General features: G+C 39.4%; 1 protein-coding gene across 4 annotated transcripts; it reads right to left on the bottom strand.

Annotated features, from left to right (window-relative positions):
• Positions 1-2,406: 2,406 nt before the first annotated feature.
• LOC103706598 (DEAD-box ATP-dependent RNA helicase 37-like) lies at positions 2,407-15,532 on the bottom strand. 4 transcript variants are annotated; one of them, XM_008790751.4, is made up of 7 exons: positions 15,380-15,532; positions 14,249-15,132; positions 14,063-14,146; positions 8,394-8,636; positions 6,388-6,555; positions 6,085-6,198; positions 2,407-3,552 (listed from the first exon to the last, which is right to left on the bottom strand). In XM_008790751.4, the coding sequence occupies exons 2-7, from the start codon at positions 15,020-15,022 to the stop codon at positions 3,019-3,021; spliced, it is 1,917 nt and encodes a 638-aa protein (XP_008788973.2). In that variant the 5' UTR covers positions 15,023-15,132; positions 15,380-15,532; the 3' UTR covers positions 2,407-3,018. The 4 variants fall into 4 exon arrangements, with proteins under 4 accessions (XP_008788973.2, XP_008788979.2, XP_008788983.2 ...); XM_008790757.4 differs by having other exon boundaries at positions 15,433-15,531; XM_008790761.4 differs by having other exon boundaries at positions 15,338-15,494.
• Positions 15,533-19,282: the final 3,750 nt, after the last annotated feature.

The following is a 19,282-nucleotide window of genomic DNA, read 5'->3' as shown; positions in this document are numbered from 1 at the left end:
TAATACTATATAGCTAGTATGGTGCTAGGGTCAAGTACAATGAGCTGGTTCCCTTCACTTAGTTATTGTCTTTTTCAATTATTAGGCCAATAAAGTTTGCATTATTATTTCTAGTTCCTACATAACTATAACTCGGCCAAAACTATGATCGCTGCATGTAGAAAAATAATGTGAAATGAAACAACTAAATTATCTCCCTCCCTCTCTCTAAATCATTAGGCACCTCTCTCTTTCATTGGATCCGTGCGAGAGAGGGATACTCCACATATCTTTACAACCTGACTCCAATTCTCGTCCAAATTATAACGAACCTCTATTATTCGAGTCTTACCCTTTGGATAAAACAAAACCAAATTAAAACTTCCAATCAGCTTTATCCTCCTCCATCTTCACTCTCTCATTTCAATCACTTCCTCTCCTCAGCGATAGCACTTCTACAAAGTATAGTTCTACTGAATATCTGTGCGAAATACTATCAAGCGTGTAATAACTGCTTCCACAAAATTACTAGCACATCAGCATTTCATCAAACTCTACATTATTCAAATAATCTTCTTCTTAAAGTCAATGTCGTCTCATATAGAATCCCGCCATGTTGACCCTGCCTCCAGCCTCCTGCCTTCCCCAAGGAGCCCCTCGAGATTACATCCTAAGATCACAGAGGTGCCTGCCTTGTACCTCGAAGAGCAGGGAGCGGCCGGCCGCTGCCTTGTACACTGCCCCTCAAGTGTATGAGAGAAATTTTGAAAGCTACCTCATGCCTACTAACAAAAGCCTCCTGGCGATTAACACCAAACATCTGGAATCGAATCACACTCTCATCGACGAGGATTAATACCAGATATCTGGGATCAAATCATGCATTCATCAATTCGGTTTGGATCCTTCAGTCATCATCACTGGTGTAAAGCTTCATGATGGCTGACCACTACCAGCTGCATAGCTATTTAAAAGCAAGCATTGGGAGAATATCATACCGTCTGCTCCTCGAAGTATCTCATAGAACTACTAGGTTTCTCTCTAACTACATGTGCTGTTAGATCAGGATACCAGACCGAACAGAATAGTAAAACCTGTACCATATTAGTATTGATATACAGTACGAAAAACATGTCAATACTTATTATGCAGAAAAAATTCTGTACCATACTATACTGATACATACGGAATCCAATTTCGAAACGGTACATTACATAGCATAATTATCTCTTTTTCTTCCTCTTGTTCAGTTTGATGGGGAACCAAAGGGAGATAAATGACAGATTAACGTAATAGAACCGTCCAAGAAAAGATTTACATGACGCAATCGACCTCCAAGCAGAAATATCCGCTAGAATCACAATAGCCTAACGCACTTGAGAGAATTTCATTCCTCTAGCAATCAACTTCAGGCTGACTTCAGCAGAAAACAGACCACAAGCAAGCAGTGAATCAGAGACCTTGAAGCAACGAATAAGCATCTAAAAAAGCAAAGCAATATGCTGCTCATCCAAAAAGCCCGCCTGTCTTTTGGCAACAACAATAACAGCTTTTTTATTGCCTAAATCATATTTTTTGGGCTCGAAAAGCATTTTTCCTTCTAGGAATATGATTTTGCTCGAAAATATCCTTTTAGCATGTTTGGTTAAACATAAAAAATTGACATATTTCCAAAATGCTTATATTTGATTGACCATCCACTTTTCTAGAAAAGTTATGTATAATTCCTATCATACTCTTATCCTTAATAAAAATTAGATCTTTAATGCCTTTTTAATATTGAAGGATCTTTTTGAGAAAAAATAAAAATGGAATGATTCCCACCTCATGAAAAAAGTATTTTTTTCATGTTTCTCATGGAAAAGACTTTTCCATAAAATGTAGAAATCATATTTCTATAAAAATACAACTTTTTTATTTCTCTCCTTTAAAAACTTCAACCAAACACAAAACATCTCATTACTTTTTCGTTGACTACATTTTCCTCCCTTCTTTTTCCGCGAACCAAACGAGCCCATAGTGTCACTGTAGCCCCTTCGCCGCAACCAAGATAGCAACTTCTGATCGGTGATCCACACGACTTTCATAACTGGCAGCCACAATCTTTTCATTCCCTTATCACAAATTAAGCAACAATTAGGTGCAACCACAGGGCAGAGAATTCAGAAAGGTCAGGCCCGATCCCAAATCCCAATAGCATAGTAATTGACCAAATAGCTGAACAAACATAATCTGTTTTTTCAGGAAAGCTGAACAAAATAGAATCACATCCGCTATGTTTCTATCCTTGCGCCTACAATAGAGACTGCCACAAACATGCTTTTGCCCAGTTTCGCCACCCGGAGAGCATGCCCATTGATACATAAAGACACTTCTTTCTAGCCATTACAGATTCAACACCATTTTTCTGCATGTGCAATTAAAAGAGAATGAAAGATGGAAAACAAAATATATTTCAGTATCTGTTCCAATAACAATATCTGATTATCGTAAAGGACGCTACTCTGTTTCCATTAAGATTTGACATCCTATCCCCTTTTCTCCCTTCCCGGCATATTTATTTCAGTTAATCTCTCAGAAATTTACAAGAAGAACACGAAATAAAAACATGGAAAGCAAAAGCCTAGATCTTGTCTACTCCCCCACCATTAATTCAGGTCTAAAAGAACATGCTATAAGATGAAACAAATGAGCCCCCAAAAAGGCGCTCCTCCCACCCTAAACACATTCTACAACCCTCCACCAAAATTACACCCAACCCAACAAGAAAAAGATAAGTAGAAAAAGAAAGAAAAAAAATTAAACAGAGCCCACCAAGACCTAGAAGTTAGCCACCATCACATATTAACCATCCAGAATGCCAGATAACACACCCAATGATGGGGAACCAATAAGAAGAGAGACTACTGAACGAACAGAAGACCAAAAAAGGGACAATGACCCAGCGTTTAACCCTGCAAGTGTGCAGCCCTATCAAAATTATATTCTAGAAAACATGGGGCAATAGAACTTTAAGTAGTTTGAGACAATGGGGATATGTTAGTCCCAAGCACTAGTTACCCCTGGACCACCATAGCCACCCCCATACCCTGGAGATGCAGCCCCATATCCCCCTCCACCATACCCACCACCACCACCACCACCACCACCACCACCACCATAGTAGTCACCACCTCCTCCACCCCTGCTAAAGGAGGAATCCCGTCGGAAGTCCCGACCGCCAAAGCGAGCACCACCACCAGATCGACGGTTTCTACCACCACCACCATAGGAAGAACGAGCAGCATAGCGGGAAAGCCATGCAGGCACCTCCTGGTTTGATTCCTGCATAAGCTCGGACAGCGGTCTTGCGAGGTTTAAGTTGCCATCATTAAAGAAGGCAGTGGCCAGACCACTCTTTCCAGCTCTCCCTGTCCTTCCAATACGGTGCACGTAGTCATCGATGTCATTTGGAAGGTCAAAATTGACAACATGTGCCACATGGGGGATGTCAAGCCCACGTGCTGCAACATCTGTTGCCACTAAGATTGGAGTTGCACCACTCTTAAAGGATCTCAGTGCATATTCTCTTTCCTGTAAGACAACATAAATGACGTGATGACGTGCCAATAGAGCACCAGCAGCAACATCAAGTTCAGAACCCATAATCAAGAAACAAAATAAATTACTTTCACAAGAGCAGCAGAACTTTTAAATTATTCTTGAAGAGAAGGGAAGAGAGGAATAGTATGACAAGCTACGGGATGAAGAAATCCCCATAACAACAACAATTAACTCAGCAATAAGATAGTAACAATTAACTGCAAGTTTAATGCCAATCGCCAGGCAGCTAGCTGATGCTTCAAGGGGGTGTTGATAGTCATTCCATGGCAAATTAATATTGTCAGAAATTAAATTAAACAGATCATTTCCGTTTAAAACCTTTCCTAGCAAGAGATTTCCAAAAAAAAAGGAAAAAAGAAAACAAAAAACATGTAATTGAGGCAGTAAAGAGCACATTATTTTGTATTAAGTGCACAGCGTCAATTCAAACTAGCACTGGAAAAGCAATATTTTCTAAAAACTTTTTTATGAATAGGTAAGCTTAAGAATGGCTGGCTCCGACGAGCCTGAAGAGTAGTTCGGTCACAAAAGCAAACATAGAAAAACAAAATAAACATCAAGGATTTCCTGGAGAAGAGCAAACTGTTAGTCCTCTATCCTCCATCATCCAACATTGTAAAGAAGTATTGGCTTATCATAAAATGTACAAAAAAATCAATGATTCTAATGCCATCAATAATGAAATATGTATTTTACTAAGACATTTATCCTCTTTCATCCACTATGCAATGCTAACACAATCAACTTGAACACTATTTAACAAAATAACAAGAAAAATAATTTATAAGCAGCTAAAACCATCAAGCCTGATTTGCAACAAAACCCTTGGCATAGAAGACCAATGAACACTTGTTCCAATGACTTGTCTGGAGGTATAACCTTGCAAAGGAGCCAGGTATCTGACGAATTTTTCAGTTTAGATCTCAGCCATAGATGCAGCCAGTCATACATAAAGTGGACTGCTATACATGAAGGCCACTTAATCTTTCTATTTACTTGATTCAAAATCCTAGAATTAGCTACTTCAATGTCTCAGAAACCAAAAGGCAGAAGGTCCAAACCTTTCTTCCGAACGCTTGTAATCACAGTTTCTTAACCCTGTCATATCTTAACCATATAAATTCTACCGTAAATGACAAAATAGGGACTGCATCTCTTCCGCCCAAGATAATCTACAACCACTGAACTATCTACAAAATATACTTGATATCACGGGAAATTCAGAAATCTTGCATGCTTAACTGTCAGCTTCCTGACAAGTGAAGTCCACAAGCATTTCTAATGAATAGCATTACCTACTTACTAGAGGAAAATGAAAAGCATTGCCTTCTTGCGTTATACAATATCTTTTACATAAAAGATAATTGAAAATAGTAACTACTTGGTATGACAAAGAACACGAAACTCCAATTAGATTCACTAAACTACTCCAAATTTGGTCCATAACAAAACCATATGTTCCTCAGAAATGTGATAATAACTCCTCAATATTTTCATCTTTAGTATCAATGCCAAAGAAATCAATAACTCATACTGATCATTTCATAAGGACATACCGAACAACCTATTCTTTCCTATTATATGTGGCTAGCCATCTTACGAGGGTATTTTAGGGAAAAAAGTTAGGGCTTTATTGCTTTTTATTTAATGGGTCTACTCATACAAGGTAATTTGATTTTTTTGGTCAAAAAGCATTATAATACAGGCCATTTCAGAGTTTCCTGCACTTTTCTCCTTTCTCCATAACTTGTTCCTCTTCCTCTTCTTCTATCTGGAAATGATTTTGTAGTAATACTCGCTAGGAAATATAATCTTTCCGCTGCTTTGCTCTTTTTGGTGCATAATAATCATCCACTTCCAAGCTGTCCAATGTGAGCTTACATCCAAATTTGGCCATGGTCTAATGATTTCTGAACAAAAATAGTTGCATTTTGCACCCAGAAATTACTTGACAGCAATCTAGTGTTTATTTGAACTCATCTACATGCCTCGGAAAGCACTCACAAGATTCATACTTAAAATTGAACTCTTGCTTGCAGAGACATCAGATCAGCACTCAGATTTTGCATAAAATCTATTTGATCCTCTTCCTTTTTTTGGGTGGAAATCCTCTTTAACAGAAATCCAGAACTCTCAAATAAGCAGTCCTAAACTCTACTGCTGCTTCAGATTTGCAATCTCTAAGAAAAAAATACAAATAGTATAGTAATAATCAAATCCAATAAGTCATCTAACAACCATCTTTCTCTAAGGGGTTTCTCATCTGCTCAATAAAGATTAACGATTAATCATGGAAATAAAAAGGAGAAAAATATGATCATTGTAATGTTGAACACAACACTTTATACCATCCATAATGAAGCACAACTATAGGTAACATGGGCATCCAAAGCAACTTCCTTAATGATAGATATAGAAAGATTGGCAAAAAAATGTGAAACAAGTAAGACAATTTTCAAATATCATCAGAGCAATAATGTGACAAAGGACCCATTTGCGTACCTGCTGCGTTCTATCCCCATGAATAGTGGTTGCAGGGAATCCATTCATACACAACCAGTGTTCCAGTGAATCAGCTCCTTTCTTCGTCTCTACAAAGACCAAAGTCAAAGCTTGCTGCAGGGATCAAACTACTGGTATCAACAACCATAGCAATTACACAATCAAAATCATATTACCATATAAATGAGTTGGAAGAAAATGTTGCAAAAATCCAATAACATGAAAATCAACATGGTCAACATAGCCACCCATGGGTGTGAAGAAAAAATGCTCAAAAAAATTTAGTTTTGAAGTGGATATGACCTTTCCATGAACACCATTAGCTCTTTGGGCATGAAGAAGGTCCATAAGGTGGCTTCTTTTGTCTGATTCAAGAACATATTCAACTCTCTGTAGAATCAAATCAGTACTGGAACCAACCCTTCCAACAGCAAGAAAGATGTAGCTGGAAAGGAAATCAGAAGCCAATCTCTGCAGACAAAATTTACAAATTTCTTAGTGCCAGAATAAGTACTAGAAAAAAAAAATCCATTGACTATTTAGAACAACATGCAAAGAAAACGAAAAGATAGATTGGCCAGACACATATAGTAACCAACTTACATGTAACAAAGCAAAACAATCGCCCTGAAACATGTATACAGCATATCTATTGGCCTAAAATATTTTTTTCCAAACCGTTGTAACCACACCTAAGGTATCCAAAAGTGCACTGCCATGACCTCTTTATTCCAATGGGACTGGGCACAGGTGTCAGGTAAGAGTACAGGTGTTGGGGACTTGGATCTATCCTCAAATCTTAGAATACAAGGGCTTAGCAAAAAGGGTTCCAAATATTGGATGCAGGTGCATGGAAATGCGGTACATAACCAGATTCTGTAAGACCTTGCATTATTTCATTTGATTTTTTATCATTATAGTCTACTTAATAAGCACTTATGCCTTGTCTTACACACTTGTTCCTGATTTTTGAATACACCTACGTCTTGTTTCTAACACAGGCCATGGACTGTATATTAAATGGCCATCAAAATAAGAGACTGGATAAATTATTTTTATTGAACAAGTCCTGCTTATTAGATAGAGTGCAAGTTAAGGAACAGAAGTTAATTGGCTTATCAAACTCAAATAATTCCTGATGGGATCACAGACTTCCATCACACGCACTTCTCCTTATAGGCCATGTAGATCTCCCATGCCAACAGCCTGATCTGGACCAACTAATTTTAATCCTTTTATTCTTTCCCAATGTTGCACCGACTATGGCCTCAATTATCCCCCCCCCCCAACAAGCATCCTTTATCCACCATTGGTGCCCTCCACCTGTTGTCCATGAGCCAGCCTCATGCCATGAAGGTGTCCCACAGCCCACTTTCCTTCAGTGCTCTCTATGCCTCCCCGCCCCCTCTCAAAAAATGCAGATGGATTCCATGGTTCTATCCATGGTTCGGATTCATTGAAGATGCATCCAATCATGATGCTTCTGCCAGACACAATCCCATACCCATACCCATGTCTTATCATGTCATCCCATGGATACATCGGAGATAAGATGCAGAGTTCAGGTATTTCCTTTTGTCCAACAAGCATCAAAATATCAAAATCCTACGGCAACAATACTTAAATATTTTTATATTATAAACAGTTTTGCCCTGTTAAACAAAAATCCTTAACATTTCTAATAAAACAACCATCAGAAATATTAGCTCAAAATAATTTTGTGGTTACTATAAATCTACATTTTCTAGTTGTCCGCTTCTTATTCAACCTTTTGACATTCCTCTGCAACTTCTCACTCTTGACTCAAGAAAGATTGAACATAGTAATTTAATGCATACCAGTGACTATGAGGTGTTAGCAACAAAAAAAATCAATAGAAAAACAAATTAAAAAATAAGAGTATGTATCAATCAATAAGATTGGATTGCAGCAATTCATAATGCCATTTCTAGATCAAGTATTTATAGCACCAAAATTATAACAAATTCATTCATAACTAACATATGTCGCATCGCACAGTTTATGATAGCAAACACCAATTCATATGCACATATACTAGATATACAGCTCTGTTATAAAAGATTTAGGATGACCCATACACAGATTCCTCAAATATGGCGTGCTTACCTTCTGAAATCTGGAGCATAACATAATCAAGAGATACAAATCCACAAGGCACTTTATGTTAAGTTGTATCTAAAATTAAACAAGGACAACCCAGCACAAAAATGTTGACACCACAAATAGAAGACAACAAAGATTCTAACACATACATGATATAAGCATCCTCAACACATAACAAAACAAACCTGTATCTCCTTGGGAAATGTGGCACTGAACAGCATGGTCTGTCTTACACCTCGTGGGGGCATGTCCATTTGTTCAACAATCTTTCGAATCTGTGGCTCAAAACCCATGTCAAGCATTCTATCAGCCTCATCTAAGGCCAAATATCTGATCATCTGTAATGAAACTCTAGCCCTCTCCAACAAATCAACCAAACGACCAGGAGTTGCCACAAGAATTTCGACACCCCTCTCCAGATCCCGCAACTGCCAAAATGCATGAACTGTCATCAGTAACAATGCATAATACTATTTACAAAAGAGAGAGTACACAATGTATTAAGATTTCAAGGACCACTTTTCTTTATTTAATCAGGCCTAATTGAACGTTAAAAAAAAAATATTAAAACCAATACAATATTGGTTATGCAGATTCTGTTTTGGCAGAAAGGTTATGCATCTGATACCAACATGATCCTTGACCAGTCTTGGAGCAGACACCAAAAACATGACGAATTAAGGCACTTCAAACGATAAATGATGATTTCCAAAGGACTTTATCTTCAAACATGCTAGTTGATCAATATATTTAAAAAAAAGGAACAACTATTTAAGATGCAGAGTCCAATTAAATAATAATTTCATGAACAGCATTAACCTAAATAAAATGGGAACAAATTCCAGGATTAAATAGAGATCTTTCAAAGATTTCCTTAGAAAGTAAATGGGTAGAAACCTGTCACAAAAAGAAGGCAGAAGAGGACTTGCAGAACTTGGATTAGCAGATTGTAGTCAAGTAAAAAGCAAGAAGAGAAAAAAACTCCCCCCCAAAAAAAGAGAAGCAGTACGATGGATATGATGGAAGCTACTTCACATTTCCAAGACATGCTCTTTCTTTTCACAGTTGCAAGACAAAAAGATAGTAAATGCTCAAATTCAAGTTTAACTGTTTTAAAAATTAACTGCTGCTTAATCATAAGGGTATCTAAACCGTATCAACAGCATAGTAAATGTATTTGAGGAAATATGAAGTGTTTAAAATCAACAAGCACGACAACCTAAATGATAACTAGACTTGGATCAATTCTACTAATGTCTTTTGCTTATCAGAAAACCAAATAGCTTCAATGACAGCAACTGACTGCCACAACTCATAAAACCACTTTTCTTAAAAAATGTTCTACTCACTTATTTTCTATGCCAACCTTGCTGGGATCATAAATTTATATTTTGACAAACAACCTACCAACAGAGTATCAACTGACTACACCCACAAACGCATTTCAAAAAGCTCCCTTTAGCTCTCAAGCATATTCTTGCATTTGGTTTCCAGTTAGTACATGTAAATTTCCATGATAGCTTGTTCCCTTAAATTGTCAAGGTTATTAGTTATACCCTTAGTTGTCTTTCCCCCTGCTTCTACATCTGAAATTTGTTTGCATTTTATGTTTTCAGGGAGTATGAATCAAGCTCAGTGCATGCTCCTCATTCAGTACGTAGTGTTTCCTCCTAATCCCTGCATTTCTGGCACCTCTTATTGTACTTCAACAAGAAATAATATCACATCCAGGGCCAGGGTAGTACCTAGTCATACCAGTCATATTTCTCAAGCAAACACGATCAAAAACCAGAAACCACACCATAACATGGACCTAAGATTGAACTTGTATCTAGAAAATTGAAACCATATCTCTTAAGCTAAATTACTTGCTGGACCATAATAATTAAATATTCCATTCACAGCATTTAAGCACAACCTTTTGTAAAATTTGGTACTAAACTAAAATTGTCCACCTTGCTGAACAAGAAGTCATTTCCAATTCTCCAACAACATTCTCATTCCATTAAAGCATTAAACTCTTTACAACCACCAGCCATCCATCCTCCTACACTCTGGCATACAGCACATCAATTTGTTTCAGACATGAAATTAGTTTGAGTCTGTGTAATAACAACCCCACCATATGCTAATTTGGGCTAATTTCTAGCCTAGTTGAGCTCAGTGCACGATATAAATCCATCTGGCTAAATCAAGCAGGCATTGGCCTGAAATTTACTAATCTTATTGTATCTGTAAACCTATAAGATCTGAGGCAAGATAATTATACATGAATAAACAACTGAGAATATCAGTCAAAGCTTAAGAGAAATTTCCTAGATCTCTCATTATCAACAGTGAAATGTTCATTTTGTTTGGAACAAATTAGCTAGCATGCTTCTGTTATCGCCTGGTAACATGCTGCAAGCTAAGCTTATGTTACATATACCAACTAAGAGGAAAAAATGATACATGAACAACCTATCCAAATAATGCCTAAGATACATGTATGCTTTGCAACTTGAGAGACAACAAAACCTGTCAAATGGGTGCAGAGTGAAATGAGCAACTCTCTAAAACAAATTCTACAATAATGGGACACATGAATCTAGAAAACATGACTAACAGATCAGCATCTAAAAGATTTTGCACAAGCCTGAGTAATATCACATGCTGACTTGCACCACCTTCAAGTTAAGTGGTACAGAGCTGTATCAGATGTACAGCTTCCATGTGCATATAATTTATGACCTTGATAATCAAAGGTATAGTTGAAATTACAAAAGGCTGCAGTAAAATATATAGTAATGCACAATACATTTACATGGGCAGTAACTTTGAAAAAGTGGTAGACTTGTAGTCCCTATGCATATATTTCCACCACCAGAGCATAGCATTACAATAATAAAAAAGTTTTCTTGGGAATCTATAGAATAATAAAAAAACTATATATTTTTGTTTAACTTGCATATGTAATTATGTATGCTAGAACATAATTAACACATTCATGCATCTATGCACGAATCTGATCAACAACCAAATGGTTTCATAGAAAAACAGGTTTCCCATAAATCACTATCCCTATATCAGGAAAAAATAACCAACTGATCTGTTAAAGTTAATTTTGGACATATTAAATGCCAATTTGGACAACCCCCCCCCCCCCCAAAGTTAAACAAAGTTAAGGTCAAAATTCATGGCTTTCATAAAAACACAAAACTACAATAATATAGCATGTATATGTTCCAACAACTTCTATAGTTAAACTTTTTTTTCTCTTCTTTGGTGTTTCGGGGGGTGTTGATGGTTAATGTATGACCTGAGTTGGTCTTTCTTTGATTGGCTTTCCCCAAAGGTGGGATATCCACACCTCTTTCAAATGGAAGTCATACTCAAATTCCAAATCACCAGTGGTCCGCTAAAGATTCAGATTAGTGGGACCTATAGATAGTCTATAATGTGTATGTCAGCAAATCCATGGCCATATAAGTTTACAAGCCTTGGGTGGCTGAGTCTTTTTGAGCACAAAGTTACAGTGGAAGGAAACGTCCATATATCTAAGCCTCCAACCTACACTAATCCTAGACCACCATTAAGACATGTAACCCATTCCAACTTAAAGCTACCTTCGGCTTTGTATGCCACGATTAAAATTTAAAATTTACCCTAATGATATGCATTTCTTCCATTTACCTTCAAAAGATCTTCAATCCAGTGATGAAAAGAAGATAGAAAAGGAAAAGTAATAAAAGCAGTGAGCTGAACTATCGATGTTCTTTTGCCTTTAGAGCCTTCAACAAATTCCTAAACCACTCACAGTTCCCTCCAAACACCAGTTCCACATAATTATAATATGTATTCACGCTCTTGGCAATCTCTAACCCATTTTATTACCAATATATGTAACAAAATAAACCATACATCCAAAGTTTTAAATCACATGGGGCGGGGTTCCTGGTTTCTCTAGGGAACATACTTCCCTTTGCTATTTCTTTTCACTTTGCATTTTCCCATTTTCCACATTCTCCTTCCCTTTTTCTTCAATCCTTTCTTCTCCTCCTTCCCTTTTTCTTCATTCCTTTCTTCTCCTCCTTCCTTCCTTCCCTACTTTTCTCAAAAAACAACAAAAAAAAAAATACCACCTGGGTTGCTATGCAGTCCATTACAGCAGCCTAGGGGTTCCTGCTGTCTGAGGCTACTCGGACCCATTAATAGTGGTCTGCATAATGAAAGTATGCATGCTTTATAATGACAAGGAATTCCATAAAAAAGAGGTCCCAAAAGTAAAATCCACTTTCTTGGATGGAAAATATGTCACTAATTTTAGTTACTAATAACTAGTTACTTATAACTCTTAGCTTTAATGTTATTATAATTTGCATATAATAATGAAATGTTCATATAAAAGTTTGAACTCTGTAAATTTTAAGCCAAACATGAAAACTGTCATCGTAAAAAACATAAATGCGACTCCAGTAAAGGTATCTTGGTGATCATGATCCGGCTCATAATAACACAAAACTTCATGATATCTTGCAATTACATATTTTAATATCATGTATAATCACAAGATATTGATAAGCAACCTTGGTAGTATATGTCTCCAATTTTAAATGATGTAATAGCAGATGAGGACACATTTTTGATCCCATAAAGGTTCAGCTTCAATCAAATTCCTAGGATACATACATGAAGAGGACAGAAAATGTTAACTGCAACTCTACAAGCTACAGACAGTGGTATAAACTAAACAAGAACTTTGATTATCACTATTGTCATATATGCACATGCAGGTGCATGTATCTGTTACGGGGGGTTCCCCGAATTTAGTCCCACATCGGCTAATCAGCGGAAAGGTCTGTGCCTTAAATGGGGGGCTCAATAACCTCTTCTCACCGAGGCGCCTTTTGAAGGGCAAACCCGTGAGGGGTGGAATAGGTGGTTCCACCCGAGGCGCCGTCAAAGCGTGGACCCCCGGGAGCGGTCACGATCCCCGATCCCCAAAGCGGACAATACCTCGGTGAGGACACGGTCGCTTTCCCTGCTCGGCTGGTGTGCGGGCTGTGCTGGTGACGGGGTGCAAATCCCGCATCAGATGGCGCTAGAGGAAGAGTCTGGCCCTCCGCCTATCCAACAAGGAGCCGACCCGGGCACAGGACCTTCCCGCTGGGAGGGCTGTGTTACAAGGGGTTCCCCGAATTTAGTCCCACATCGGCTAATCAGCGGAAAGGTCTGTGCCTTAAATGGGGGGCTCAATAACCTCTTCTCACCGAGGCATCTTTTGAAGGGCAAACCCGTGAGGGGTGGAATGGGTGGTTCCACCCGGGGCGCCGTCAAAGCGCGGACCTCCGGAAGCGGTCACGATCCCCGACCCCCAAAGCGGACAATACCTCGGTGAGGACGCGGTCGCTTTTCCTGCTCGGCTGGTATGCGGGCTGTGCTGGTGACGGGGTGCAAATCCCGCATCAGTATCTATTGGCCATGGCCTGCTTCTATGATTTACCCCAACAGGAGGGATTTATTAGTGCAGATAGGCAAAAAAAGTAAGAACTGCTTGTGACAACCATCTGTCATCAGTCAAACTCCACATAGAATCAGCACGCATATCAGAACAATAAGCTGTGAATGAAATTTTCTACAGGCTCACAACAAAATTAAAACCAAAATCAAGGTTTCAAATACCAGAACTGGATTGTATGAACAGTGCTGTACCATCCGGTTTGTGGCACCTGTACACAGTATGTCAGTATGGGATGCCATCCTACATTGTGTCAGTTCCTGGTACTATACCACTCTGGAAAAAAATAACTGTACGGGATCCAGTACCGGTATTTAAAACCTTGACAAAAATCAAAGAAAAAGTGAAAATAAGAACCTGCTGATTGATTGGTGCTCCTCCATAAGCAACAACGACCCTAACTCCAGTCTGGTAGGCAAACTTTCTAGCCTCCTCATGTATCTACAACACAAAGCTCAACAAATATAAACAACAGAACAAATGGAAATAGAAAAATGAAATCATCAAGACCAGCAGACCGAACATCTAAACACAAAAACATACTTGGACCGAGAGCTCCCTAGTAGGTGACAAAATCAGAGCAAGAGGGTAAACCGTCCTTGCACCGCGCGGCCTCTGCGCAGGTGGCCCCGTCATGATCCCACTAATTATCGGGAAGCAGAAAGCTGCCGTCTTTCCTGACCCTGTCTGAGCACAGGCCATCAGGTCCCGCCCCCCAAGGGAGATTGGGATTGCATGGCGCTGGACTGGCGTCGGCTTCACGTACTTGCACCTCCTTATGTTCTCATTCAGTGCATTCCCTAAATCAATCTCAGCAAATGTATTCACAGGCGGTGGTACATTCTCGCCACTCGTCTCAACAGGGATGTCCTCGTATGCATCAAAATTGATGCCACTATTCTCCTGACCATCAAATGAATCCTCAGCTGTTTCGTCATCATTTGCAAAGGGATTCACCTCCCGCTCCCTTCGATCCCATCCACCAGTTCTCGAATTCCAACCACCCCCTCCACGGCTTCCAGCAAACCCAGGACGGCCCAAATCACGGACGGGTCCCCCACCCCAGCGGTTCCCACAAGCAGGCCCACCATAGCCGGACGACCGCAAGGCAGCCGAGGGGGCATCGGCAACCGAGGGGGCATCAACAGGGGCTGAGGCCGGGGGCTCGGACGACGACGGGCGGTTGCGGAGATGAGGCGGGACGTAGGTACTGCGAGCGTGACGAGGAGCAGCAGCGGTGGCGTTGCTAGCAGAAGAACCGGTAGCGGCCGCCGAGCTCTCGGCGTTCGCGACCGAATCAGCCCATGAGGTTCGCATAATTCAGGGAAAATCAATCTAAACCCTAGCTCGACAGCCTCAATCCAGCAAAATCACAACAGATCTAAGAAATGTGAGCAACGGACCATCAACCCTAAACTTTCCCCTTTCTGCCAAAAAACCAATTAAAAATCAGAACTTTTCCTCCGATGGGGTATCAAAACGCTAGAAAATCACAAAAAAAAAACGCAACAAATCCACAAAACCCAAAGACGAAAAGCCAGATGAAAAAAAAGCTTGATCTAAACCAAAGCACGGGTTGGCAAAGAAAACGAGACGAAAAAAACACAAAAAAAGGGCCGAAGATGAGAGAACCGAGGGAGAGAGCAAGCGAACGAGCGAGAGAGAGGAGGAGACCGAATCCGGCGAGGACAAGACTCGAGAAAATATCTTTTGAGTTGGAGGCTCGCCTTTTTCTACTCCAACGCGAATTGCTCTTTTGTTTTCCGACTTTAAAATTATTATCGGAACCCTAGTATAATAGAATAACGAAAGAGAGAGAAGCGGGGGGGGGGGGGGGGGGGGGAAGGAGGGGAAATTGGGGAGAGCTGGGGCTGACGTCATTGACCGAACGAGCGATCCGCCCGGATTATAGGGTCGACAAAGGGACACCGAACCTCTCACCACAGCCGTTGGATCCGTGCGGACGGTACATCACGGCTGTCCAATCGATGAACCTTCGATTAATTGTAGAAGGTAACATGGCACATTTGGTACTCCAATAATTTTGGACTTTTGCTTATAGACCCCCGTGGAAGTTAGATATTATGGGGCATTAAATGATTCGAACTTTTGAATTATAATAGATTTCATTGACCACCTGCATTTGTGATGCTCTTTAAAAGACGCAGCATAATGCAGAGCATCACAATGGATGTCTGTACCTATTCGAATATTTTTACCATAAGGCCATTTAAAAAAGTTGTTCACATAAATATATTTATTATTCATATACTTTGATAAATAGACTCTGTATTACTTTTCCATTAACACAAGTATTTATACCCTAATATTTCTGTACAAGTGGGAGCGGTGCACCAAGATCTCTGATGAAGTAAGAGATTTCAGGCCAAACATATTTATAAAGAGGCTAACAGAGCCGTAGATTAGATGGACTCATATATAGTTGATTACTCCGTAGACCCTATAAATTAGGAAGAAAAAGTTGTCTATAGTGCTTCGAGACTTATTATTATTATTTTAAATATATTTGTATTAAAATTGTATAGACGATCGGTTTGCGGGAGAAAAAAAAAGAGATTCCAATAATGGCCCATAGTTCCATCGCAATGGCAATATAAATACAATTCTTTTTATAGATTTTTCTGGTTGACTTTGTTATATGTTTAATTTAACAAGGTTTCTGAATTCAAATTTTATCCGAATCATATTTTCTCTTTATAGAAACATGAAATAATTAAATTACTATACTGTTTCTTGCTTCCATCACGATATTATAATAGTGACAGTTGCAACAGTTCTGAAAGTTCTCAGAAAGTTTAATGGAGGGTTGATCAGACAAGTAACAGATGTTGACAGGGGCATATAATTGAAGCTCTGGGACTTGGTTTCTGATGAGGCCATTGGAAATTTGAGAGGCGAGAGCTGTCGGAGAAGCAAAGTTGGAGACGTCTTAGAAATTTTCTTGCGAGGTGAGAAAAGAGATTCGCATCGAGTGGTACATGTGGGCGTGCTCTACTTGGCCTTTCGGATTGCTAGATTTCAAGGGTCATTCTTTGTGGTTAAATAGCGGTTGTAGGTAGAAAAACAAGACTCGTCACTTGACTTTGTTGGCTTTAGTAGTTATATAGTTGACTTGATATATTCGCAAGCAAGCATTGATTGGCACTCGTGCTTAGTAGGATGGTTCTTTAAATTGGAAGAGCTGTGCACTTCCTGCTGTTTGCGTAAGTTTGGGGGATCTTTTATTATAGTCCAGTACAGTAGTTATTGGGGTACAATGTAATAATAATGATGCCTGGATTTAAATTTTGGTAGATTTTTGTTTTTTTCTTGTGGCTCATACACTTCTAAATACCATACATCAAAAAAAAAAAAAAAAATTCTAAAAACAGCAAATCGTGGAGTGCTCTAGATAGCGCTCTCTCTCTCCGATCCATAGAGTCTTTAGAGTGATCCACCGCATACGAGGCCATCCAATCTGCAGTTTTATTAGCCTCTCTGTAGACGTGCTCTATCAGAAATACCACATCGCCTCGTACCATGGTCCGGATATTTTGGAGCAGGAGGTGGCGCCCATCCGTGCCACCGGTAGATAAGATTTACACATGCATAATTACTATATCGATGGAAGTCTCTCCACTTCTTTGAAAATAACAATAATAATAATTAGTCATTAGTCTTGTGGAGTCGCATGATGCTCAGTAAGCAATAAAAGGCAATGCAAATTCTATAAAAATGTGTGTAATTAATTTATAGTTGGACAGATCTGGATTTAAATAAATAAAAACCGAGACATATGGAAAGAGAAACAAATGGTGACTCTTGAAAACGACCAAGAGAGCGCAACTCGTGGTGGCGAGGATCTGGCCAATGGTCGGGCAGCCTCCAACAAACTAGGGATCCAAGCGCATGGTGATTCATCACTTCCACTGGACTCATGATGCGGCCTATTTCACTGGCTTGGAGAGAAGCCGGACAAGGCTACGACACTTGACGACGACAAGCTGAAGCACCTGCACCAACTATGGCAATTCTGCCTAGTTGGCAAGTTTCTTGGCCGGTGACAACCACCAGAGGTTATAGTTCATGCGTTAAGAACGAAGTGCGGTCTCAATAATGGATTCCAGCTGCTGCTGGCACCAGGTGAGATTGCCGGAGCAGGATGCTCCATGTTTGAACAACAAGAGTAGTTGTCGGTTGTATGCTTGCACTAGACACCTAGCAACTAGAGCTGGTCATAGGCTAGGTCCCGAGCCTAAACTCTACTTATTTTTAACCGGATTTTATGCTGGGCCTATTTAAAATTTGACTTTTTTTTACCTAAGCCTGGCCCATAATCAGCTCTGCTGGCGACCAAATTTTCTTCCAACGCTGGATGTACTGAAGACAGCCATAGTGTGGATATGCGTAGTGGCCTCGCCCTTAGAGTACATGGATAAATGCCTTGGAGATGAACATCACCACTAAAATCGAAGTACTAATGGAACTCTGCAGCGCGTTTGAGTCATTAGAGTCGATCATGCCAGTCAACTTTGCTCATATGGTCGTCTATCCTGCCCTTACCAATCCGTCAATAGGAGAAAGTTGTGTCTTTCATGCAAAAGGACTTCCTTTCCTTCGCACGAATCCACCATTGGATCATCCATTGATCGATTGGAGATCTGTGTAGGCATATGACTAATGGCGTTTGGAGCACTTTGAGATCTATGCAACAATAGTAAATTCGTGCGAACGAAATGATCCTTCTTTCGCCCTAAAGATACAACCCTCTCCATTAGCTTTCAGCATCCAAATGGACTCATAACGGCTGGGGTAGGGCGACAATTCGCGTACAAGAGCATGGGGGTGTTTTGTTTTGCCTCCACCACATCAACAACAACCAGAAGGTTTGTCCCCAACCTGTAAGGTCGGACTAGCAATGTGGTGTCTGTCTCTTGACAGCATCATCCAAAAGGATGATGCTAGATCAAAGTCAACGGTTGAGACTCGTGCTATCTTGTTAGGGACTCAGGCTGCTATAGCTAGCCCTTCGCTGGCCGCTTAAGTACGGGTACAAATGAGTCGAGTAGCTCCTCGATTAGGCACCAAGTTGGACTCGACTCGATTATTAGCAAACTCAAGTAGCTCGAATCATTCTTCGAGTCGAGCTCAAGCAGCAAAATACTCAACTCAAAAGTTTTGAACTTAGTTGAGTACATATAATTTTACTAATATTATTTTTTATTTATAATTTATTATTAATTTAATATTTTTAAAATATAATATTATGTTATATTTTATTTTAATCATGTTTTTTAATTATAACCAAAGTTTGAATTCAAGCTCGAACTCGAGTTTGAGTATGATTCAATTGATATTCTAGTCGAGTCATACATGACCCCAAGTTGACTTAAATTTCACTAGCTCTAAAATCTTTTCATAAACCTGATCCAATTTGATTTGATTAGCCAATGGGATAGATCCAAGTGCAAAATTGTAACTCCAATATAAAATCTAGGTATGAAATCATATCATCTATGCATCATTTTTACTCGATCTGCATTGAATCCACGATCCAAGACTAGCCGTTTTTAAACC

This window comes from Phoenix dactylifera, unplaced genomic scaffold (genome assembly GCF_009389715.1).
Source record: "Phoenix dactylifera cultivar Barhee BC4 unplaced genomic scaffold, palm_55x_up_171113_PBpolish2nd_filt_p 000076F, whole genome shotgun sequence".
NCBI classification, from domain to species: Eukaryota; Viridiplantae; Streptophyta; class Magnoliopsida; order Arecales; family Arecaceae; genus Phoenix; species Phoenix dactylifera.
Note: the sequence above shows the minus strand (reverse complement) of the source record. Positions and strands in the feature narration are given on the sequence as shown.